This window comes from Medicago sativa, chromosome 7 (assembly GCF_051527215.1).
Source record: "Medicago sativa cultivar Bolivia chromosome 7, Bolivia_mono, whole genome shotgun sequence".
Classification (NCBI taxonomy): domain Eukaryota; kingdom Viridiplantae; phylum Streptophyta; class Magnoliopsida; order Fabales; family Fabaceae; genus Medicago; species Medicago sativa.
In genome coordinates this window covers 17,424,027-17,449,191 of record NC_140755.1, presented here as the reverse complement: position 1 = coordinate 17,449,191, position 25,165 = coordinate 17,424,027, and the positions used below count along the sequence as shown (strand labels likewise).

Below are 25,165 nucleotides of genomic sequence, written 5' to 3'. Positions count from 1 at the left end.
CAGGCCCTAGAGAATATGGATCTGGATCATCCAAACGCATCTGGAGCGTTGGATTGATCCAGTCCAGCGAAACCCTAGATCTAACAGTCCCAAAGCAGGAGAACAAGCAGCTATGGTGTACGTGTGCACATGAGAACATAGGGAGATATATAAGCAAAACGTGTGAAGAAGACACCACAATCCTCACTCGTTTCTCTCTCTAAACATTCTAGAGAGAGAGAGTCTGCAACTGACTCTCCTCTCCGACCTAATTCTGATCGTCTTCAACCTTTCTCCGACGCGGTGGCCGGCGGCGGCGCCGCCGCGTCGGAGCTTCAAACCACTTTGAATTAAAACCTAATTACATGTTCTTGGAGCTCTTCCTCTCCTCTTTTTGGTTCCAACATTAGTTTTCCAAAAGGATCCTTGAATCAACGTAGATCGGAAGAATTCTTTACGGTTTTCAAAGATTTTTTTAGATCTTAAACTTTTTCAAAACAAACTTCCTTAAGATTCACCGATCTACATTGTTTCGTCGGTTAGAGGTACTCACGCACCTTCGTTGATGCTTTTTGAAAGAAATATGAGAAGGTTTGTGACGTTACCTGAGTTTTATCGGAGATTCGTACAAAGATTTTCTCTGGAAAACCTCGTGACTGCTTCTAACTCTTCTGGAATTCGATTTGTTGTTCCTGGAAACTGAAAATGATTCGGTGAGTTCCTTCTTCTTCTTCGATCCAGTTCTGGCTTCGATTCCTCTTCTTCTCCGTCTTTCCCAAATCCTTCGTGATCACGTTGGATTTGTCACAATTTGTGATGAATCTACGCTAGAATTGTGAGGGTGACGATTCGGTGATGATGATTCTCTATGGAATCTCTGAGAATCTTTGAAATTTGAAACGATCTTGTGAATTTGTTGTTGGATTCAATCTGTTTGTGGTGAAACTGACACGGATTTGTGAAGAATTGAGCTTTATTTGAGTTCAAGAAATTCGGTTAGGGTTTGAAAGGGGATGAACATTCATAGTGTTCATGTGGTTTCTGGAATTTTCTGGTGTTTGATCTGTTTTTGTGAAGTGAGAGAAACTGAAGTGTGTTTCTGGTGATTTTTTGATGAGTTGGCATGAAGTGAATGGATCTCTGACACATGGGATGAGTTGGCTGGTATTTATAGGCCAGCTTGTGACTTGTGATCCAATAAGCTTTTGACACCTGTGCTGGACTGATGACTTGGACATGGACCTTTCTGCAATTTTAAAAACTAAAGGACCAATCTGTAAATTTAAAAAAGACTAATCTGCAATTAAAAAAAATAAAATAAAAATTCGAAATACTAAAAAGAGGACTTAAAAATAAAATTTGAATCAAAAAAGGACTTGGACACAATTTTGGGAGCTTTGAGGACTTAAAAGACAAATAAAAATAAAATTGGACTAAAAATGGTAATTTGACTAAACGTAAAGTGAAACGATTAAAAATGACAAAACGGACTAAAACGAACCAATGGCTTAAATGAGGTACTTTAAAGTAACCTCTCTCTGCCGAAATTTCGTGTGAAATGACCAAAATGCCCCTGGGGCTAAAACGACTAAAAATGACCCAGATGCAAATTTTAAAATGGATTTTTAACAGAGAATTAAAGCAAGGATTTATTTTCCAACTTAAAAGACTCAGAGACACTTTTTAGAATTTAAACAGAGTTTTGACACAGGAAAAGACTAAAATGCCCCTAGGGGCTAAACTGACTCAAAATGACTTCAAAGGCAATTTTTGAACTGGATTTTGACATAGAATGAAAGAGAGACTTACCCAAACCAAATGAAAAGACTCAAACAAATTTTTAAAAGACTGAAAGAAATTTTGACATAGGAAATGACTAAAATGCCCTTTTATGTGAATTTTGCAAGTAATATTGAAATAAAATGCAGAGAAAGATGTAATTGATCAGAGGCAGTTCAAATGGCCTGTAATGCAAGATAAGAAGAATTGAACAAGTATTTTTAGGTCCAAAATTAGGGTATAACAGCTGCCCCTATTTAAGTTTCTTTGTCTGGAGAGTCAAGAGACGAAGTCTTTGATTTGACGGGACGAAGATACTTAAATATTAACATTTGCACTGCTTTTGGACATAAAAATACGTTTTCAGATTTTCAAAAACATGAATGCCATGCCATATTTTGATTATGAATGCAAGACAAACAAACTGGAGTCTATGGGGCATGTCATGTCACTGAGGATTCAGGTGGACATTGACAGGGTAGACAAACCAGGGAATAGAAAATAGGGTACAAGCTGTTCTTTGGATCGAACTAGCCACTTGACCGGGGAATACAAAACAAGAGATAGGTGCAGGCTGTTCTTGGGATCGAACTTGGCACTTGACCGGAAACATAGACATATAGGCAGATACAAGCTGTTCTTTGGATCGAACTTGACACCTGATTGAAGATACAGACAGATAGACAGGTACAAACTGTTCTTTGGATCGAACTGGCTGTTTGGCTGGAGATATAGACAGAAGGGTAGATACAAACTGTTCTTTGGATCGAACTTGCCGCTGGATCATCACTACATCATGTAAGTAGGTGCAAACTGTTCTTTGGATCGAACTTGTCGTTTGACTGATAACAAAGCATAAGCTGGGTACAAACTGTTCTTCGGATCGAACTTGTCGTTTGTCCAGAAGTATAGGTATATAAGCAGGTACAAGTTGTTCTTTGGATCGAACTAGTCACTTGACCGATAACAAGATACAAATTGGAAGTCTGACTTAACAAGATACCAATTGAGGGTAAGTTGTCATTGACCTGATTTGAAGATAGACATGACCATTTTGTTGGCCCAAGAGCAAATTGAGAGTGGATTAACATTGACATAGACATTGAATTGAAAGTTGACATTGAGAAAGAGATTGAGAGATGAGAATAATCAGAGACATAGACATAGACATTTGAATTGAGAGTTGAAATTGGCATTGAGATTGGATTGGAATTGAATTGAAAATTGAAATTGACATTGACATTGAGATTGGATTGAAATTGGAGATCAAGTTGAAATTGAAATTGAGATTGCTTCGAATTGAGATTGAATTGAATTGAAATTGGAATTTGAGAGTTTAGATTGCATCGAATTTGACAGTTGAAATGATTTGAAATTGAGATTGGAGAGTTGAGATTGCATCGAATTTGACAGTTGAATTTGAATTTGACAGTTGGAATTGAAATTGAAATTGAGTTTGACAGTTGCAATTTGGATTGAGTTGAAATTGGGAACTGAGTTGGATTGAAAGTTGAAATTGGAAACACAGCATGTGTGTATGGTATAGCAAGATTATTAAATGTATGAGCACATAAAATGCATGATTATGCATGTATGAATGCTTGAAATGCATGATTGGTTTGTAACTTGACAGAGAAGTTTCACAGAAATAGACAAAACACTGGAAGATTGGGCACGTAGTGGCTCGTGCTGCAACATATTCACAGGGGAAAACCTCTTTGGAGAGACCGCCGTTGAGAGACGTATCGAATCCATGGCTGAGGGCAATAAAACTTGTAGAGGAGGGAACCTTTGGAAGATTCTTGGATACAGGTCGCCGTTGCTAGGCGTGTCAGTGCTGAGTAAACATTGGATGTTCGCATCTGTGGTCAATGCTTTTTCATTTTCAAACCCCATTTTTGCCTGAACCGCCCTTTCGGGTTTTCGATTCACCGGGGAATAAATTCTTTTCATTGCCCCATTTTTTGCCTGAATTGCCTTCATAGGTTGTCAATCAGCGGGGTGCTCATTTTTGCCTAAGCCGCCCTTTCGGGTTTTCAACTTAGCAAGCTTTTCATTTGCATTTTTCAACTTTTTTTATTTTCATTCTGTTTTTTCATTCTTGCCATTGACCACAGATCATCCTGGGGAGTAACCTGCTTGTAACATGTATTGAAATAGACATTGACACTCATTCATTCATGCATGTTTCATTGAAATGTACCATATTGCTCAGGTTTGCTTTCAAAATAGACGGAAAAAGGTTTTTCAATTTTCAAAAATGTTTGTTTCAGATATTGACATCATCAAATAGAAAGAAAGTATTTTGTATATAGCATTGAAAGTAGAAAGAAAAATAGAGTTTCAAACAAATAGCACAGGCTCAAATTGATGTAGAAGAGTGAAAATTAGCCAAAGGCATAACTCCACAGATTTACAAAGCTTGGAAAATGGTAATTTTATTGGTTGGTGATACATTGAACACGATGACCGCTACATTTCATAGAAATTTTGAATTCACAAGTACAGAAGCTTCTGATGAAGACGATCATTGACAGTTGCAGATGCCCCAAGGGGTGATGGTGATTTGCCAGATATAGTTACTTGTCTTTTATTGTCAACCTCATTTTTGCATGAACCGCCCTTTCGGGTTTTCGGCTCATCGAGGCGTTCATTCTTGCCTGAGTTGCGTACAACCTCAGCGAGCTCTTTCATATTCATTTTTTTTGTCCCTAACTTTTGCCTGGATCGCCCTTTCGGGTTTTCGATCCACCGGGAAGCGCATTTTTGCCTAGGCCGCCCTTTCGGGTTTTCGACCTACCACGCTGTTCTTTTCTTTTTAGACAAAGTATTTCTTGACTATATTGGCATTAACAGGATTTGGAAGCTCAACACCATCCATGTGTGTAAGAATCAAAGCACCACCAGAGAAAGCCTTCTTGACAACATAAGGACCTTCATAGTTAGGTGTCCACTTGCCCCTTGGGTCGGGTTGTTGACTTATCCTTCTTTTCAATACAAGTTCGCCTTCCTTGAATTCTCGAGGTCGGACTTTCTTGTCAAAAGCATTCTTCATCCGCACCTGATACAACTGTCCATGAGCCATAACATCCATACGTTTCTCTTCAATCAGATTCAATTGGTCGTACCGACTTTGACACCATTCAGCCTCAGTTAACTTTGCTTCCATGATCACTCGAAGAGATGGAATCTCCACCTCCAGAGGGAGAACTGCTTCCATGCCATATACCAAAGAGAATGGGGTTGCCCCGGTTGAACTGCGCACTGTAGTACGGTAACCATGCAAGGCAAACGGCAGCATCTCATGCCAGTCTTTGTAAGTAGTAACCATCTTCTGAACAATCTTCTTGATGTTCTTGTTAGCGGCCTCAACTGCACCATTCATCTGAGGTCTATAAGGAGAAGAGTTGTGATGTTCAATTTTGAATTCTTCACATAAAGCTTGCATCATGCTATTGTTCAGATTGGAACCATTGTCGGTGATGATCTTGTTGGGAACACCATATCGACAGATGATGTTATTCCTGATAAACTTCACTACCACTTGCTTGGTCACGTTTGCATAGGAGGCAGCCTCAACCCACTTGGTGAAGTAGTCAATTGCCACTAGAATGAAACGATGTCCATTGGAAGCTTTTGGCTCAATTCTTCCGATCATGTCAATGCCCCACATAGAGAAAGGCCATGGGGAAGAGATAACATTGAGAGCGTGTGGAGGCACATGAATCTTGTCAGCATAAATTTGACACTTGTGGCATCTCTTAGCATGTTTGTGGCAGTCACGCTCCATAGTTATCCAGTAATAGCCGGCTCTTAACAGTTTTCTTGACATGGCGTGACCCGAAGCGTGGGTCCCAAAAGTGCCATCATGTACATCATGCATCAATTTCTCAGCTTCTTGTTTGTCAACACATCTCAACAAGACCATGTCATAGTTCCTCTTGTATAGGATTTCTCCGTCCAGAAGGAATTTGCTAGCCCATCGTCTCAAAGTCTTTTTACCCCTGTTGGAAGCACCAGGTGGATATTCATGATTCTGCAAGAATTGTTTGATATTGTAATACCAAGGCTTTTTATCATTCACATCTTCATCAGCTTGATCTGGCATATTTTCAATAGTAAACACATGAGCGGGTCTATCAAGACGCTGCACTTTGATTACGGGCACATCATTCCAATGGTTGACACGAAACATAGAAGACAAAGTTGCAAGAGCGTCAGCCATCTGATTTTCATCCCGGGGGATGTGGTGCAGCTCAACCTTGGTAAAGTATGTCAACAGACGTCTGGCATAGTCACGGTAAGGGATCAGCTTCTCATGATGTGTCTCACATTCACCCTTTATCTGATTAATAACAAGTGCAGAATCTCCATAGATGTCAAGGTGCTTAATTCTCAGATCAAGGGCTTCTTCAATGCCCAAGATGCATGCTTCATATTAAGCTATGTTGTTTGTGCATTAAAAAGTTATTCGAGCAGTGAAAGGAATGTGGTGCCCCTACGGAGTTACAATGATGGCTCCAATTCCTTTACCATAAGCATTAACAGCACCATCAAACACCAATCCCCATTTGCTATTGGGGTCCGGCCCTTCATTGATCAGTGGTTCTTCACAGTCTTTTGCTTTCAGATACATAATCTCTTCATCAGGGAAATCAAACTTAATTGGCTGGTAATCATCAAGAGGTTGACAAGCAAGATGCTCAGCAAGGATGCTTCCCTTGATTGCTTTCTGAGCTTTGTACACAATATCATATTCAGACAACAACATTTGCCAACGTGCAATCTTTCCAGTAACAGCAGGCTTCTCAAAGATGTACTTGATTGGATCCATTCGGGATATCAACCAAGTTGTATGATTCACCATATAATGACGCAGGCGTTTGGCAGCCCAAGCTAAAGCACAACAAGTCTTTTCAAGCATCGTATACCGAGTCTCACAGTCGGTGAACTTCTTGCTCAGATAGTAGATAGCATGCTCTTTCTTACCAGTCTCATCTTGCTGACCGAGAACACAGCCCACTGAATCATACAACACCGACAGATACATAATCAAAGGCCTTCCTTCCACTGGCGGGACAAGGATAGGTGGCTCCAACAGGTATTCTTTAATGCTATCAAAAGCTTCCTGACATTCATCATTCCATACAACAGGCTGATTCTTTCTGAGCAATTTGAAAATTGGTCCACAGGTAGTAGTCATGTGAGATATGAATCTTGAAATATAGTTCAGACGTCTGAGGAAACCTCTGACTTGCCTTTTAGTTTGAGGGGCCGGCATTTCTCTGATGGCTCGGACTTTGTCAGGATCAACTTCGATGCCTCTTTGGCTGACAATGAAGCCAAGCAACTTTCCAGATCGTACACCGAATGTACACTTGTTAGGATTCAACCACAGCTTGTACTTTCTCAGTCTTTCAAACATCTTTTTCAAATACACAACATGCTGATCTTCATCACTTGACTTCACAATCATATCATCAACATATACTTCAATCTCTTTGTGAATCATATCATGAAACAGAGTGGTCATACCCCTTTGATAGGTAGCACCAGCATTTATCAAGCCAAACGGCATCACTTTATAACAGAACGTTCCCCACGGAGTAATGAAAGATGTCTTTTCTCTATCCTCAGGTGACATCCATATCTGGTTGTAGCCAGAGAAACCATCCATGAAGGAGAACACTTTGGATTGAGCAGTACTGTCAACAAGCACATCAATATGAGGCAGTGGGAAGTTGTCTTTTGGACTGGCTTTACTCAGATCTCTATAATCCACACACATTCGAACTTTCCCATCTTTCTTTGGTACTGGTACAATGTTGGCAATCCATTCAAGATATTTAGCTGTCATGAGGAAACCCGCATCAATTTGCTTTTGCACTTCAGCCTTGATCTTAAGAGCCATGTCTGGACGAGACCTTCTCAATTTCTGCTTGACAGGAGGACATTCAGGTCTTGTCGGTATCCGATGTTCCACAATCTTGGGATCTAGACCTGGCATATCTTCATAGGACCATGCAAAGACATCTGGATAATCATGGAGAAGCTGAATAATCTTCCTTTTCACTTCTGGCTCAAGTGCAACACCAATCTTGATCTCTCGCTTGTTTTCTTCAGTACCTAGGTTGATGAGTTCAATCTCTTCCTGGTGAGGCTGAATGGCTCTTCTTTCTTGCTCAAGCAGTCGAGTGATCTCATACGGTATCTCTTCATCATCTTCCTCATCTTCAGCTTCATATACAGGGAATTCAAAATTTGGAGGAACCATAGGGTCACTGTGTTCAACGGGTTTATTGTGGTTCAATCTGCATAATATGATTGGGATGATTTTAGAAAAATGTTTTCTATGCAGATTTTTGAAATTAATAAGAAAATACAGATGTTTTGGTTTTTTCTGGCATTACCATTATTTCCAAGAAAAAGGCACTAAAAAGTAAAAAACAAAGAGTCGTGAGAAAGACGACAACTTTTATTGATAACGGCAATGCCGAAACAAACATGCCCTTACAATGATATCACTTTCGCCTTGGGCAGAGCGAAAGGATTGTTATTTTGAAAACAAAGAAAACATGAGCAACAAGACACATTACATGGAAGCATGCATGACTAAAGGAACATCAATGGCCTCCCAATTTCTCACAGTGCCTCCTGGTACAACAAATGTGGGCACGTAACTACTTCCAGCAGTATCTTCAGCAATAGCATTGATAAACCCGGCACTGTAGAAAGCTCCTGTTGAAACGCCGGAAGTTGGGGGAGAATCCAAGACCCTCTTTACGCTTGTTTTCCAGAATCTGAATCACTTTGCCCCAGCCGGCAGCTTGCCCTTCTTGAACAGCCTTCTGGGCATCTTTCAATGAAGCCATGCTAGCACTAGCTCTTCGGGGTTCTGCACCCTCAACAGTCAAGCCTTGAAATGACGTCCCTTCAGCAGATCTTGCTTCAACACAAGAGAAAGATGACACTTGGCTAACCAGATATGCTTCTTCACCATGTACAGTGACAATCTTACCGTTCTTCACAAACTTGAGCTTTTGATGCAAAGTAGAAGTGACTGCTCCAGCGTCATGAATCCACGGTCTTCCGAGGAGACAGCTGTAAGAAGCATTGATGTCCATGACTTGGAAAGTAATCTGAAATGTCTCCGGACCAATGGTAATTGGCAAGTCTACTTCCCCAAGAACATCTTTGCGAGATCCGTCAAAAGCTTTAACCAAGTAGCTGCTTCCCCTCAGAGAGATTCCATGATGGCTCAATTGTCTCAGTGTAGACTCAGGCATTGCATTTAAAGATGATCCAGTGTCCACCAGCACATTGGATATCATGTCAGACTTGCAGTGTACTGAGATATGCAGAGCCAAGTTGTGGTATTTCCCTGCTTTGGGGAGTTCGTCGTCACCAAACCCCAAGTTATTGCAAGCAGTAATGTTACCCACTATTCCACCAAACTGATCCACAGAGACTTCATGATCAACATAGGCCTGTTCTAGTACTTTCATTAACACTTTCCTGTGAGCCTCTGAACTCATAAGCAGAGACAGGATGGATATCTTTGACGGAGTTTGCAGCAGCTGGTCAACAATCTTATAGTCACTCTTCTTAATAAGCCTCAGAATTTCGTCCAGATTAGACTCGTCAAAAGATTGGCCTGATGGGCCGGGACTCTTGTCAACAGGAGGAGCAACTGGTGGAGTAATTGTGGCAATAGGTGTAACCACCTTCTTTTGAATCAAGGGTGGACGGACCTTTCCGCTTCTCAGAGCTGTGATTTCACTAGCAACGTTATCAACCGTAGCTGGGGACACCAGAGGCACTTCCACTCCATTCTCAATCATGGTTGCATTGTACTTGTAAGGAATTGCTTTTGTAGAGGCATAAGATACTGGACCAGGTAACCTGATCACTAAGACCATGAAACACTGGTACAATCACACAAACATCACTGGTAATCAAGTGCTTGTCATTCATCAAGCTCTGGATATCATCTTGCACCACGCGACAACCCATAGGATTTTGAAGACATTCTGAACAAGAAGCATGATCATGATTGAACAAAGAAGCCTGACAAAGCTTGACATGTAGTGGTACCAAGGGAGTAACGACATTGCGGACATTCAACATGGGATCCTCTTGAGGAACGGGAACCCTTTCGAAAGCCTCGATCATGTTAACATCAGCATGGTTTGGAAGTGGATTATCAAGAACATGCGGAACACTATTCTCAAAAGTTAACCGTCCTTTTTCTATCAGGTTTTTCACAATGTATTTCAGAGCATAGAAACCTTCAACATCATGGCCTTGAGCACCCTGATGGAATTCACATGTGAGATCCTGTCGGAACCTGGGAGGCAGTGGATTAGGCGGAGGCTTGCCTGGTCTAGTGACACAGTGTCCCTTAGCAAGTAAAGTTGGGAGCAGCTCAGCATACCGCATAGGTATTGGTGGAAAAGAAGGTCTGGGTCGGGGACCCTGTTGTTGCTGTTGTTGTTGCCGAACAGGAGGCTGGTGTTGCACCTATTGAGCAATGGCATTGACGGGCACTGGTGGTTGACCCGGCGGCAGAGGATATTGCTGGTAGAATGGCGGGAAGAAAGGATGTTGAGAGTATTGCATGTATTGATAGGGCAGAGGTAATTGTGTAGCAGCTGCAGATGGGTTGCCAGATACCATCCCTACTTCAGATTCCTTCCGCTTATGGTGGCCATTACCGTACTTCTTTGGTGCACTGGCTGAAGATTCACCCTTCTCAAGAACAATGATACCCTCTCTGACAGCCTCCTCTAGACGAGTTCCCTTAGTAACCATGTCGGAGAAGTTGTTTGGAGCAGAGACTATCATTCGTTCCTTATATTCCTTCTTCAGAGTCTTCAGGAATGTCTGTGTTAATTCTTCCTCATCAAGCCGAGGAGAAACACGGGCAGCTGCCCCTCTCCATCTCTGGGCATACTCACGGAATGTTTCATCTGATTTCTGAGACAAAGACTTAAGAGAGTCCCTATTTGGCTTCAGACGAGTGTTGAACTCATAATGACTTTCAAAAGCAGCAGCAAGATCCTCGAAAGTATGGATATTGTCTTTGCTCAGACCGGTGTACCAATCTGCTGCATCTTCTGCTAGGCTGTCTTGGAAGCAGTGTATCATCAGTGCATCATTATCTGCATAATTGGCCATCTTTCGGACGTACCGAATGACATGGCTATGTGGACAGGAAGATCCGTTTTATTTGTCAAAATCTGGCACCTTAAACTTCTTGGGAATCTCAAAACGGGATACCAAGCACAGATCACGAGCCTTAGCAGAGACATTGTTTCCACGGATAGCCTTGACCTCACGGAGTTCTCCAGCCAACTCCCTTAACTGTCTTTTCATGGCTTCCATTGCAGGATCTTGTCCACGCGGAGTATCGACATCAATCACCTGTTGCACAGTGTGGACGATAGGATCGGTAACAACAGTAGTCACCTGAGGCATAACAGTGGATACGGGAATCTGTCCTTGACCAGCAAAACCAGAGACACCAGCAGCAGTATTAGGAGAATAGTACGCCGAGAGTCCATAAGGACGCCCATTGGGCATAACAAACCGAGCATCGGTAGCCACAGTAGACAGTGGGATAGATGGAATTGCTTCAGTAGAAACTGGGACAGATGTGGCTGGTTGTTCCTGTGCAGCCATCATAGTGGACATAGCGTCATGAGCCTTAGCCAAGTCTTCTTTCATAGCAGCCAATTCGGCACGAAGCTGAGCATTTTCTTCTTCAAAGTTAGCCATAATCCTTCTCTTGTTAAATCTTGTTTGATGAATTCTATCTGGTTGGCAGACTTTGCAAACACGAGCCACTTTTCAGACTGCGGCGGACAAAACCAGGAGGCAATGAGCACGAGAGAAGTTTTTTTGTGACCAATGAATGCATATGATGCATGAAATGTGCTAATGCATATGCAAAAAGACTCTTTTTTGTGTTATCGAAGGGTTTTTAGACAAACTAGAAACTTGTAAACATTACTAAACAACAATTAACATAAACGGGAAACAAACAACCAATATATGGTTTTACAAGACGATTCCCTTTGAAATGCTAAGCCAAGGGATAGACTTTGAAATGTAAAACAACATAGACAACTGGAAATAACAACAGGAAAAAGAAATCCTCAAGCATAGGAAGTGGAAGCATCATCCTCAGACTCGGACTCATAGCTGCAGTATCGTGCATAGAAGTCACGAGCCCCCCTAGCCCTCTTGGAGTCCCTCATAAGCAACTTATCTTTCTCTTCAATCTCTCTCCTAGCCTTAGCTAACTCTTTCTTCAGTGTCAAAACCTCATGAGTCTGCTGCTCATCCTTTCCATCCAAAGTCATGATCAAGTTCTCAGCCTCATAGTATCTAGCCCTCCACTGATGCTTCTCCCGACTTTCCATAGCTAGATGCTCCTAGTACATCTCCTGGGTAGGTGGGAGTAGAGGCAAAGGCATGGTAGGAATAGATGCAGACACATATCTCATAGATGGGTAAGGCATACCAATCTCCTCAGCTTGGTTTATCACCCACTGTGTATAGGCCTCATGAGCAACACCGGACCTTTACACCCATGTGCTTCACCTCTTTCTTCCGAAGCTTGGACCAAGCTTCCATGAAATCCTCTCTTATTCCCGTGGGAGCATTGGAGTAGTGAAAGAAGTAAGGAGCTGTAGCAAATTGATGGGTTTTTCTTTCATCGGGAAACCAAATTGTCGCAAGGCGAGCTCCGGGTTATAGTTGATTCCACCCCGGGTACCAAGAATAGGTACATTAAGAAACTTCCCACCGCCAAAGATGATTTCCTTAACCCTAGAAGCGGGAGTGAGCCAAACCACTTCATTAGGAGTGAGAGCCATAATCCTCTATGAAATAGACCAATTCTCCGGATTGTCGTGGAAAGACTACGGAAGGTGCGAAATAAACCACCTATAGAGGAGAGGCACACAACAAAGAATGTATCCATGACCTTTGCCGGAACGATCGTGAATAGCATGGTATGTGTCAGCTAGCAAAGTAGGAACCGGATTCTTGGAGTGAAAGATCATAATAGCATTCATGTCCACGAAGTCATCAAGATTCGGAAAGAGAATAAGCCCATAGATGAGAAGTGCAAGAATAGCCTCAAGAGTGTCCTGACAAGTGGTATTGAGGTTGGCTTTCCCAAGAAGATACTCTGAAGTGAACCCTCGGATGCGTGCCTTAGTGACAAGATTCTTGGAGACATCGGTGGTCTTGAGATAGAGATCTTTAGCAATAACCAATGGAGTAGGAGGATTCTCAAGTCCCGCGAAATGCACCCCCCTTAGCAATAGATAGACCCATCAAGGAAGAATAAGCCTCTAGAGTAGGCACCAACTGAAAGTCGGGGAAAGTGAAGCACCGATACTCCTGATCATAGAATTGCACTAGAGTGTGCACAAGCTTCTCATCCACATTAGTCTGGAGAATAGTAAGTAAAGCCCCGTAACGATGTCGGAAACCAGTCGGATCCTCGATCTTGAGTGCCAAATCTCTCAAACTAGCCAAATCCTCTTCCTTGAACTTGTAGGACTTAGTCTTCTTCATTCCTACAATGTTTACAAATTCAACTTGTCTAAGCCCTTCGATAGCAATGCATGGAAAAGGTTTATGCATGTATGCATGTATGCATGAGTGCAAAATTATATTCAAGTTCGGAGAAAACATGGTGGGTTAAAGTTCAAAGTTGAGGAGTCATGGGTGGACACGGTGTCCGGTGAAACTAGGGCTTTAGGAAATAGTAACCGGGTTCTAAAAAGGTTCCCAAGTTGCAACCTCTCCGACGTGTATCACGGTGTCACGAGACAACACTCGCTCCATGATTATCCGTGGAAGGTCTAACTTGAGTGTAGTATCGCGTGACGACTAAAACTCGAGACAACACTCGGTTTAGCCTCCGCACTACATCTTAGAAAATGGCCATGGATGGGTTTAGTTATCTACGGTTCATAGCGTCATAGAACAATTAGAAGTAAAGTGCCTAAACGCGACAACATCACCCCCAAAATGCCTTAGCTATGTGGGATTGATCGCATAATCCAAAACACGAGGCAACCCCCGGAATGAATTGTCGATTATATCCCCCCTAAATCCTAAGTTCACTCAGCCCGGGTGCAGGACTTTTGATATTCTCACCCCACACGTTTGCAAAAATTTAAACATTTATTCACATAGGAAAGCAAGTAAAAGAAACAAGTAAAAAGAGCGCAAGCGTGGAAATAAAGACTAGGCGTAACTCTCGAATCTCCCCAGTGAAGTCGCCAGCTGTTTCATCTTGGTTTTCGGGTGTCAAACATTGATTACGTTTGAACCTTTTTAACCGGTGATATCTTATTTTTTCTTGGGAAGGGAAAAAGTAAGCAAAACCCTTGAGAATCGAGGTCCGGGAGTTGTTTTCGCTACGGGAAGGTGTTAGGCACCCATAACGACTATAGTATCCTATAGGAACCGTCTTTAATTTCTACGCGCGCGCTTTATTTTTAAATGCTATTTTGAAAGTGGTATTAAGCCTAAAGGTATTCTAAGTGAATAATTGGAGGGAGAAGAGTGTGTTTGAATTTTTATTTTATTTGAATTGAAGGAATTTTGTTCCTTGCCTACGTACCCGTTTAAGGGATCAAATCCACCGTAGTTCTCTTCCAAAAATGTTTTCGTTTTTGTTGGTTGATTTTAAGTTTGAAAAAAAATGGAATTTTGAAGAATGAGAGAGAGAGGCCTCAAGGGCATGAGATTATGAAAAAAGTGAGGTGGAATTAGTCAATTGCAAAATGTGGTCTAAGTATGATTAAAATTCTCTAAGGTTTTTATTTAAGAAAAGAAAAAGGAAAATTCAATGGGATTTTGATCCCAAGGTTTATTAAGAAAAGCATTTGAGTGAAGTTTGTTCACATTTTTTTTGGAAAGAAGATTTTTCTAAGTATAAAGCCTAAACATTCATCTAAACATACAATCCTAAACATACATCTAAACATGCATATTCTAGCTACATACCTAAAGTGGTGTGTGTGCATGTGTCGGTGCTTGTGTCGGTGTACATTATTAGAGTCCATTGTCCTTTACATCATTGGCCTAGATACATTCTATGGTCTTGCAAGAAATTAAAAGACATAAGGGAAAAAAAATATTACAAAATTCCTAAGTGTTACATTCTAATTTTTGGTGAAACTTAAAGTATGGAAAAATAAAAGGATGAAGATGTGAGATGGGAGATGAAATGCTTATGATGTATGAAATACAATAGAGGAAATTGTTAGTGATATAAGGCATAGAGAGATAGAGATATAGGTAAGTAAAATGGCACTAACAAAGTAGCAAAACTTAGCACAAAAAGTAGTAAAATATGCCTAAAAATTCACCAAAATAGCAAGGCAAACATATGACCCATAATCCTCATATCATGACCACTTTACTAAGTTTTTTAGTTCAGTTTTCAACACAAGAATTGTGAGGAAATATCAAGCCAAGCCTTATAGCACATCTTAGGCATATTTTGCACTTTATCTTCACAAAAATACTATCATTACTTGCAAAACAAGGAATTGACAAGCCCCATTCACAAACAGTAACACAAAGATGCAAATTAGTGACAAGCACATCACAAGGTTACACAACAAGCACATGCATCAATTGGACACAAAATCATGCCAAAACGTAGCAAAAACTTGCAAGAATTTAACAAGGAAGACATCCAAAACACAAGTTACATCACATATATATCTTTTATCAATTTTAACATGTAAAATACTCAAAAATATCAAGAAACACACTAAAGATACTCAAGAAATTTTTAGATGTTTATACAAAAGGTTTTGGAGTCAAAAGAGGTGTAGAGAGCAAAAACAACGCACGACATAGCAAGAAAACAAGACAGGGCAGTGATCTGCGCAAAAGTCCAAGCCCAGGCCCTAGAGAATATGGATCTGGATCATCCAAACGCATCTGGAGCGTTGGATTGATCCAGTCCAGCGAAACCCTAGATCTAACAGTCCCAAAGCAGGAGAACAAGCAGCTATGGTGTACGTGTGCACATGAGAACATAGGGAGATATATAAGCAAAACGTGTGAAGAAGACACCACAATCCTCACTCGTTTCTCTCTCTAAACATTCTAGAGAGAGAGAGTCTGCAAATGACTCTCCTCTCCGACCTAATTCTGATCGTCTTCAACCTTTCTCCGACGCGGTGGCCGGCGGCGGCGCCGCCGCGTCGGAGCTTCAAACCACTCTGAATTAAAACCTAATTACATGTTCTTGGAGCTCTTCCTCTCCTCTTTTTGGTTCCAACATTAGTTTTCCAAAAGGATCCTTGAATCAACGTAGATCGGAAAAATTCTTTACGGTTTTCAAAGATTTTTTTAGATCTTAAACTTTTTCAAAACAAACTTCCTTAAGATTCACCGATCTACATTGTTTCGTCGGTTAGAGGTACTCACGCGCCTTCGTTGATGCTTTTTGAAAGAAATATGAGAAGGTTTGTGACGTTACCTGAGTTTTATCGGAGATTCGTACAAAGATTTTCTCTGGAAAACCTCGTGACTGCTTCTAACTCTTCTGGAATTCGATTTGTTGTTCCTGGAAACTGAAAATGATTCGGTGAGTTCCTTCTTCTTCTTCGATCCAGTTCTGGCTTCGATTCCTCTTCTTCTCCGTCTTTCCCAAATCCTTCGTGATCGCGTTGGATTTGTCACAATTTGTGATGAATCTACGCTAGAATTGTGAGGGTGACGATTCGGTGATGATGATTCTCTATGGAATCTCTGAGAATCTTTGAAATTTGAAACGATCTTGTGAATTTGTTGTTGGATTCAATCTGTTTGTGGTGAAACTGACACGGATTTGTGAAGAATTGAGCTTGATTTGAGTTCAAGAAATTCGGTTAGGGTTTGAAAGGGGATGAACATTCATAGTGTTCATGTGGTTTCTGGAATTTTCTGGTGTTTGATCTGTTTTTGTGAAGTGAGAGAAACTGAAGTGTGTTTCTGGTGATTTTTTGATGAGTTGGCGTGAAGTGAATGGATCTCTGACACATGGGATGAGTTGGCTGGTATTTATAGGCCAGCTTGTGACTTGTGATCCAATAAGCTTTTGACACTTGTGCTGGACTGATGACTTGGACATGGACCTTTCTGCAATTTTAAAAACTAAAGGACCAATCTGTAAATTTAAAAAAGACTAATCTGCAATTAAAAAAAATAAAATAAAAATTCGAAATACTAAAAAGAGGACTTAAAAATAAAATTTGAATCAAAAAAGGACTTGGACACAATTTTGGGAGCTTTGAGGACTTAAAAGACAAATAAAAATAAAATTGGACTAAAAATGGTAATTTGACTAAACGTAAAGTGAAACGATTAAAAATGACAAAACGGACTAAAACGAACCAATGGCTTAAATGAGGTACTTTAAAGTAACCTCTCTCTGCCAAAATTTCGTGTGAAATGACCAAAATGCCCCTGGGGCTAAAACGACTAAAAATGACCCAGATGCAAATTTTAAAATGGATTTTTAACAGAGAATTAAAGCAAGGATTTATTTTCCAACTTAAAAGACTCAGAGACACTTTTTAGAATTTAAATAGAGTTTTGACACAGGAAAAGACTAAAATGCCCCTAGGGGCTAAACTGACTCAAAATGATTTCAAAGGCAATTTTTGAACTGGATTTTGACATAGAATGAAAGAGAGACTTACCCAAACCAAATGAAAAGACTCAAACAAATTTTTAAAAGACTGAAAGAAATTTTGACATAGGAAATGACTAAAATGCCCTTTTATGTGAATTTTGCAAGTAATATTGAAATAAAATGCAGAGAAAGATGTAATTGATCAGAGACAGTTCAAATGGCCTGTAATGCAAGATAAGAAGAATTGAACAAGTATTTTTAGGTCCAAAATTAGGGTATAACAGTTCTCTCAGGGACATACATTCCTACATACGTATATTGAACATATGTTGCTTCATAAACAACTTGTTGGTTAATCTCTTCATCATGTATAGACTCTCTAGCTTACACCACAGCACGACAACAGTATCCTCTTCAACAACCTCAGTGATGATATGATCATCCAAAGCAAGGAGCAACGTAAAATGTGTTTTCTCCTCCATAGTGGAGAAATCAGTAGGTAGAGGGTTTGGTGCAGGCTTTAACAAAGGTGTCCATAGACCCTGCTGTTTAAGCAACACCCGGATCTTGATCTACCACAAACTAAATTTATTCCTCCCAGTGAACTTATCGACTTTCAACCTTTTACCTCCAGTCATCGTTCCCCACCTGAACAAATCTGAACCAACTCTAGATACAAATTTGTTATAGCAGAACGCGAGAATAATGACAATAATAGTAAAAGACAGAATGAAAAACGACATAAGATTTAACGTGGTATCCAACAATGTGATGACTAATCCATGGGCAGAGCCACTGAAAAGAATTCACTATAATCGATAATTACATATTACAGACACGGAATAGTAGAGGTAACACTAGCTATAGCAAAACCTACTAACTATTGGTGCAAGAAATACTAACACACAAGGCTTTTATTTATATGGTAAAGTCTTTACATATTTCTTCATATTATCTGATGTGGGACATTTTCCCAACACTAATTCAAGGCATATTTCAACAATTACAATAAAACTAAAAATACAAATTAACAAAAACAACCAAATACAATATTATGCATGATAAACCCATGAAAAGGCATAAAATTTGGAAATTTGTAACAAATTTTTTGGGTCCTAGAAGTTGTTGAGAGACACAGCAACTTTTATATATAAGATATAAGTTCACTTTTCATGTAACGAATTTTTGGACTCTAAAAAGTTGCTTAGGGGACTTAACAACTTTTAAATATAAGATACTAACACCCTTTAAAAAATAATTTGCAACATTATGCTTGATAAAATGACAAAAACAAGGCGACCACTTCACACATGGCAATACACAACTTTGAGTGTTAATAGATTTAATTATTAATTGTAAATTATTATAAAAATTTAATATTTTGAAAATATTTTTTGATACAAATCAAACATCTTGTATTTATATATTGGTTAAAAAATATAGTCAAAACAAGTTATGTGAATAACTTGTCATAAAAAAAATTATGTGAATAATGTACATTGTAAAAATGTGATATGTTTAATATGCACAAGTAAAGTGATCTTTTACTATTTTACCAAAAAAATCTAGTATTTTTCTATGCATATGTGTCTTTTTATCATTGAATTAAAAAGTCATATCATATTTCATTTAATTTAATGTTGACATTTATTGATCCAACGGTGAAAATTATCTTCTGCATGATGCAATACTTCTCTTACTTGTACACCTTAGAGTTGGATAGTATATGATACCTAATTATTGTTCATGTTTGCTTACTTAGTCTCTCACTCACTCTTATGGGGTGTTCACAGTGCAGTTTGGATCGATTTTAAGGCAGAAAGTAATCCGATCCAAATTAAAAAATCGCACGCAGCTCGGTTTGTTTTAGGTGACTATATTAAAAGAAAAAGAATGATCTTATCCAAATATATAAGACTTAATTTGGGTCAAATTTTGGATATCCAAAATGCAACATGTAAATTTTTTTACATGGTAAAATTATGGGTTTGATGCAAAATATATAATAAAATATATTAATAAATTAACATTATAGAATGAAAATGATTGATTAGGTTCAAAATCTATTAAGTAGTGATAATATATATTAAATTGATTCACATATAAGATTAAAAGCGAACAAGTAATAGTTTAATGCAATATATTATACCAATAAAAGAAACATTTAAGATTAAAATTTACTTTTACAGTCTGGTTTGGTTTTAAAAAGTGATCAGAAATTCGATTCGAGGACAACATCTAAATGCATGCAAGATATTTAAATTTTTTACAGTTTTTAATTTTTTAAATCGATTTACGGTTTTATTTTAGATTAGTTTGGAATCAAACAATCTTACATTCTCATATATTTTTTAAAATACTTTAGACTCTCCTTGAAAGTTTGGACAGCCCCTGCTCCTCAATTAGATATCATTTTACTGGGGGATATCTCTGGAGCGTTAAGACAGCGAATTTCTTAGTTTTTTTTTCTTGTCTTTTTCTTGCTTTTCCTCTTAATAAAAAAAAGACTCTCCTTTTAACTTTCTTTTTTGATAGAATCATTTTCACTTTTCTCTATCTCCTCCTTTGCCCTACATTTTTTTTCAAATTTTATATAACCAAAGTAAGTCAACGAGAATAATAAAATATAAAATATATTCCGTAAAACTTAAATTAGAATTTACTAAATTTCACCATTATAAATTTATTATTATGTAAACTCAAATTCTAAAATTTGGAAGAAAAAAAATTATTGAAGGTATAGCAAATAGAATTCATACTTTTTTTTAAGTAAAATATAATTCATACTTGTTTATTTGGCTTTTAGTATTCTGTCTGGGCCACGGTTTATTTTGGAATTTTCAGGCTTCAAAGCATTGAAATTTTGCAGCATTGTTATGTGGAGTAGTTACTCACACCCATTTTTTATTAAGTGATACCCTCGCGCCAAAAAAAAAAAGAACATTTAATTATTTTAAAAAAGTAGTGATGCTCCAACAACCGTGTGTTTTAACAAAAGGGTTAAACTTCTACTACGTGGTGAACCAATGTTCGACTTATGACTTGGAAAGACACCTGTATTGAGATTTTGGAATGACATCTGTATTGAGATTCTGAGAGGCTTAGTAAAGTAGTAGGGGTTTGCCTCAAAACTGAACTGCACCGGTTATTTGGTTTGCAACGGTTTGGGAAATTTGGAAAGAAAGAAACAACAGAAGAAGACAAAAGGATGAACATATGAAGAGTATCAGAAGGACCAAGAGAAGCCTAGAAGACTATGGTAGAAGATCCAAAGAAAGGTCAACCAGAAGTCAAAGTCCTTAGAAGAATGATGCCTCACATAAGCTGGAGAGTTACCTTAACAGATTCTGTGAAGGTCATCAGACTTAGAAGCAGACGACAGACTTTGATGACCCTTCAGATTTGAGAAAATCTTGAGGGACCCAAAATCCACGTAGGTTTTGTCTTCTTCTGTGAACTGTCCTTATCAAAGGATCTGATAGAGCAATTATTTTGTCTTCTTCTGTCTACGTCTGCAAACAGACAAAGGACCTCAAGAACAAAAGGAATGCAATGGATGATTCTACTTTCAGCAAAGGAAATTCAAAGGACTATTTGACAGAATTATCCATATCAGGAAAAGGGTCAACAATCTTGATTGAATCTTCTCAACGACTCTATTTGCGCTGACACTCTTCTCCAACATCTCTCAAATGACTGTCTATATAAGGAGTTGAAGACCTGAAGAAGATTAACAAGACTCTGCTATTTTACTGTGTCATTACTCTGTCAAATCTAATAGCGCAAAATACTTAGGATATTGTATTCAAGTTCATATCTTAGGAATCCTAAAGAGTCTGTTCATTTGTTCAGTTTACACTACCATTGTTAAATCAAGTGTAAGAACAAATTGATTTGTTTACTTTGTAAACATTGGAAAGTCTCTTGCCTGCGTGCTTGAGCATATAAGTCTCTTGGTGAAACCTTGAGCTTTTAGGAAGTCTCAGTCAGTTGTGATTGAGCAAGGAAAATCCCTTGGAGTTGTCCTTGAGCAAGGAAGTCTCTTGGAAGGGTCCTAGAGCATTTTGTAATCCTGTGTGACTATAGTGAAATCCCTTGAGAGTGCAAGGGAACTGGACTACTCTTGTGTTGTGGGAGGAACCAATATAAAATTGCTTTGTGTCTGCTTTCTATCTCTATGTCTCTTTATCTTTGTGTTATGTACTTATCCGTTGCATTTAGTCTCTGAGTCAGAATTTGTATACCTCAAATTTTGATCAGTTTATAAACACCAAGAAAAAGAAACCTAAAAAAGGCAACACAATTCAGCCCCCCCCCCCCCCCCCCCCCCCTCCTTTTTTTCTCACCTTCGTTGACTTCCTCCAATTTATATGCACTAGTCAATTTCATCCTCAAATTACTCGAAATAGAAAACGTTTTTTAATCTTACAAACGTCGATCAATTTTGTCATTCCATCAAATCTCAGCGTTAACGGTGATGATGTGTGGCATTAAGCGCTGACGTCGATTGCCAAATCAGATGTCATGTAGTTAGTGAAGCAATTGATTGAAAATTTTGAATTGTTTTTTTGGACTTTTTTTTGAATGAAAGTCATTACTAATTGCAACATTATCAAATCGATATCTGAATTATTCACTAAAAATTAATATGGTCTCTGAATTATGTTACTTCCTATCAAGTTGATCCTTAAATTATTTTTCTTAACTATGAAGTTGATCCTTGTTGTCAAATAAATGCTAAAAGAATTTTAAAAAAATATTGTGTTTTACTGTTATTTATTACATTTTGCATGTTTAAAATGAAGTTTCATCTAGGTTTAACTAACCTTAAAGGGCTTCATGCAAACGTGTTGATAACCACTTCAAATTCTCCTTGTTTTACATCCACAAGCTTATGCTTAAACGTAATTTTACATATGAAAAAATCTCCCGGTCACTACAAGAAACATTACAATTTCCCAGGGGCAAAATCCCTGTCAAAAGGGCGGAATCCCTGGCAAACTGGACGTTTGTCAGGGAATTTCCCAGGGGCATAAGCCATCGCAAAACCGCTCATCGCAAATTTTTTGCCAGGGATCCCACCCCTGGGAAAAAAACGAGGGCCTGAATCCCTGGTAAAAGCCCTGGCATTTTCCCTGACATAAGCCCTGGTATTTTCCCTCACTTTATTCTGCAACCAGACTGACTGACTCTGACTGACTCTGACTCTGACTGACTCTGACTCTGACTGACTCAAGTCAATTCGAAAAATACCAGGGACATGCGAGGGGTTTAACCCCTGGCAAACGTCCATTTTATTTTTTTTTTAAAAATGTTTTATTTATAAAAACGTATTTTTTATTAATTAATTAAATATTTTAAAAATAATTTTAATTAATAAAATGTATTTAAATTAATTAAAAAAATCGATTTTTTTTAAAAGTTGTTTTTCAAATACAATTAAATGGCTCAAAAATCATTTTAATTAATAAAATATATTTTTTATTAATTAAATAAATATTTTAAAAATAATTTTAATTAATAAAATGTATTTAAATTGATTAAAAAAATCGATTTTTTTTTAAAAGTTGTTTTTCAAATACAATTAAATGGCTCAAAAATCATTTTAATTAATAAAATATATTTTAAAAAATTTTAAAATTATTTTTTAAAACACAATTTAATGCATATAAACAAAGTGTAGTCACACAAACACTACTAAGTCTAATTAATAGGCATGAAATAAAAATTGTACTTAATTGTACTTAATAATATTACAGACCATATGCAGGAAAATAAATATTGTTCAGGGAAGCATAGAAAACCTCCGAAAGTCATACAAACCATAATATAATAATAAATAAAACACACAACAAGCATCATATGCATCAATCATCCTCCTCGATCCCGTCATCGTCGTCGTCATCATCACCTTCACCATACACTTCATAGGGGTCGTCCGCATCATCATCACACGCTGGAGCTCTCACATTATGCTGGCTTTGCTGGCTTCCACCCTGCTGCCCAACATCTTGCCCATCCAAATTCCAGCCTTGCTCTTGCCTAAATGCGTCCAACTGAGAGTCTAAGAATTCTCGCTGTCTCCTAAGCACATTCTGAATAAGCTCCTCTTGGGTTTGCATCTGGGCAGCAAGCTGCTCTTGAGTCAACCTAGCGATCAATTCCCGCATCTCGGGAGTGAGCTCAGGTTGACGAGAAGATCCCTCCCCAGCATTAAGGGTCAACTTGAGAGTGGCAGCAACACCCTTGCGGTAGTTGCCAGCTAAGTTTCCTGCACCGTACAAACGCCCCTTTTTCTTCTCACCAGCAACTTTCGTCCAGGTACGGAGTGTGAGAGCTTCGTCAACAGAGCATCCTTTGGAGAGCGACTCTGATAGCTGCCAATCATACTCCTCCTAAAATAAATAATAACAATAGTTAAAGAGAAATAAAAATTAACAAAAAATTATAACCACAAATAAAATTAATTAAAATAGACTTATGTAACAATTACCTGGCATAGCCTGGAGCGATCGTCAACATATTGGCCTGATCGATAGGTGTGGGTCTTCTTGTGGAGCTCATTTATATATGGCTCCCTACCCAGCTTCTTTGCCTAATTGACAAGAAACACAATTATTAAGTAGTTAGTAAAACATTACACTATTTAACCACAAAAAATTTAAAAACATACATTCTAAAATTAATTAACAGAGTTATTATTTTTACCAGTCGACGGGCATGCTCTGCTGCGCTTATGCATCCTCCCGTGTGGATGCATCCTCCTTTCTCTGATGCTCTATTCTTCTTTGCCTTTTCTGATTTCATCTTAAACTCTGCACTCCCCCAATAGTCCACCAGCTGCCTCATAAGTGGCTCCCCGATCCAGTATGGCCTCTTTCCAACAGCCTCGTAACGAAGTCGGGTATGTCGCAACATGTCAGAGAGGCGGGCAGAAGCTCTGATGTGAAAGTTTCTCCTGATCCGATCATAGTACCTGGGGTTCCAGGTACACTTCACCTGCATATTTGTTAACACATTATAGGAAATTAGTAGATTATAACATATGTGCATGTAAGTTAAAATACATATTATGATAAATATTAATATTACCCCAAAAAGATCAAACCATGCATCTTTTTCATCATCAGGGACATCACCATATGTCTTCCAAAATCCATGATACCTTCCCTGGATGATGTCTCTAATGGCACTGGCGGCTGGCTTGCAGGGCATGAAACTACAAACAATAAAAACTCATAGTTAAACATAACACAAATTTATAACAACATACATATTGAACAAAAATACAATAAAGACTTACGAGTTGCCACTGGGCTCAATGATATAGCGTTCATGATCATCTTGCGGATAAAGGGCCATCTCCTCATCAGCACCTTGTTGTTGTTGGGGCGGGGGTTGTTGTTGTTGGGGCGGGGGTTGTTGTTGTTGTTGTGGTGGTGGGGGTTGTTGATGTTGGGGTGTGGGTTGCTGTTGTAGAGGGATGATAACGCCGGTTTGCCCATGAGGAGAAATCTGGAAACCCGTAGGGAGGATAAAACCAGGAGGACATCCATAACCAGCAGACACTCCACTGGGTGCAACAGCACTAGCCTGGGATGACTCACTCGATCCCTGGCTAGAAGAAGAGGGTGGTCTGGGGAAGGGAGTCAATGTGGCAAGCGTGGCAGCGTCCACAACGTATGTATTGTACCGCCTCCTGCGGTCCCTGCTCTTGCCTTTCTCCTGATCTTTCGGAGGCATTGC

At 39.0% G+C, this 25,165-nt stretch overlaps 1 protein-coding gene across 1 annotated transcript; it reads right to left on the bottom strand.

Annotated features, from left to right (window-relative positions):
* Positions 1-23,129: 23,129 nt before the first annotated feature.
* On the bottom strand, positions 23,130-25,163 carry LOC146904699 (uncharacterized). Its single transcript, XM_085724241.1, has 5 exons — positions 24,723-25,163; positions 24,512-24,638; positions 24,128-24,418; positions 23,913-24,014; positions 23,130-23,814 (listed from the first exon to the last, which is right to left on the bottom strand). The coding sequence occupies exons 1-5, from the start codon at positions 25,160-25,162 to the stop codon at positions 23,287-23,289; spliced, it is 1,488 nt and encodes a 495-aa protein (XP_085580367.1). The 5' UTR covers position 25,163; the 3' UTR covers positions 23,130-23,286.
* Between the last annotated feature and the right edge of the window lie 2 nt (positions 25,164-25,165).

Bases quoted from the DNA above. Each gene is read 5' to 3' on its own strand.
- LOC146904699 (XM_085724241.1), bottom strand. From the start codon at position 25,162: ATGCCTCCGAAAGATCAGGAGAAAGGCAAGAGCAGGGACCGCAGGAGG. The intron at 24,419-24,511 runs GTAATATTAATA...ACAAATATGCAG, and splicing joins CATGGTTTGATCTTTTTGGG to GTGAAGTGTACCTGGAACCC. The intron at 23,815-23,912 runs GTAATTGTTACA...TATTTATTTTAG, and splicing joins ATCGCTCCAGGCTATGCCAG to GAGGAGTATGATTGGCAGCT.